Source organism: Monosiga brevicollis, genomic scaffold (assembly GCF_000002865.3).
Source record: "Monosiga brevicollis MX1 MONBRscaffold_31 genomic scaffold, whole genome shotgun sequence".
Classification (NCBI taxonomy): domain Eukaryota; class Choanoflagellata; order Craspedida; family Salpingoecidae; genus Monosiga; species Monosiga brevicollis.
Window position 1 is genome coordinate 561,157 of NW_001865068.1, and position 959 is coordinate 562,115.

General features: G+C 54.1%; 1 protein-coding gene across 1 annotated transcript in view; it reads left to right on the forward strand.

Annotated features, from left to right (window-relative positions):
- MONBRDRAFT_29138 (uncharacterized protein) overlaps nucleotides 1-714 on the forward strand; it is a gene marked incomplete at both ends in the record, with an annotated part of 1,604 nt that extends 890 nt beyond the window's left edge. The window contains one exon of the mRNA XM_001749518.1: nucleotides 45-714. Within this exon, the coding sequence (XP_001749570.1) occupies nucleotides 45-714 (670 nt within the window). The remainder of the gene's footprint in view (nucleotides 1-44) is intronic.
- Nucleotides 715-959: the final 245 nt, after the last annotated feature.

Sequence of the window (959 nt, forward strand, 5' to 3'; positions counted from 1 at the left end):
TCTGTATTTGCTGCTGTGCAGCCTCTGGAGCACATGCTGAGCAGCTGGCTGCAAAAGCGGGGCGGGCTGAAAACCCCCGACGACGAGAATGGCATTCACAATGCCGAGCAGGACGACGAAGATTTGCTCGCCGACGAGCTGGATGAAGACCACATGAGCCACGACGAGACGATGACTTTGCGACGCGAGGTCCGGGACGCTCGAAACCACTACAACAACAGCCACCTGCTCTTCAACATTGCGCCCCTGCAGACGATGGTCAGCCCAGCTACCATCTATGCGGCATTTCGTCGACAAATGACCACGTACCTGCATCGGCCAAAGCTGGGGGTGGCCACGTGGCGACACGCCGCAACCTTCTGGATGACGACGTTTGTCATTAACCGACTGTCGGCCGAGACGACCGGCGCCCTGGGCAGCCTGATCCACACTCAAGCTCAACACTCTGGGGACACGGCCCAGCGGGCCTATGCGCGCACAGCCAGTGACCATGTGCAAACCAAAATGTCGTCGCGACTGATGCATCAAGTGGCCTCGCAAAAATGGCATGCTTTGTTTGGACTAGATCGCAAGCGCAGCATAGCCGAGTTGACCGCGAACCAAGAAGCATTGGAAGCTCGCTATCCCATCAGCTGGAACCCGGTGACTGACCTCTCGCCCGAGGCAAACGGGCGTATCATCATGAACACGAGGGCCGAGCATGACGTACCCTAACGCTATTCAACTTGTTATACTTTGGATGTGTATTACCTTCATTCGTCATGCCAGCCAAAACTACATGCCGATTCCCATTTGCATGACAACAACTCTCATGTCCTCACTCCACAGTTGTCAGATGGCTTGCAAGCAGCAAATAAGTGTGATGAAGTTTTACTTTCTTTCTTGCTTGCATTAAATCAATCACAAAAATCTTTGACCGCTTCGTTCTCTCACAAGAGCCACGAGCTACTCCAACGCAC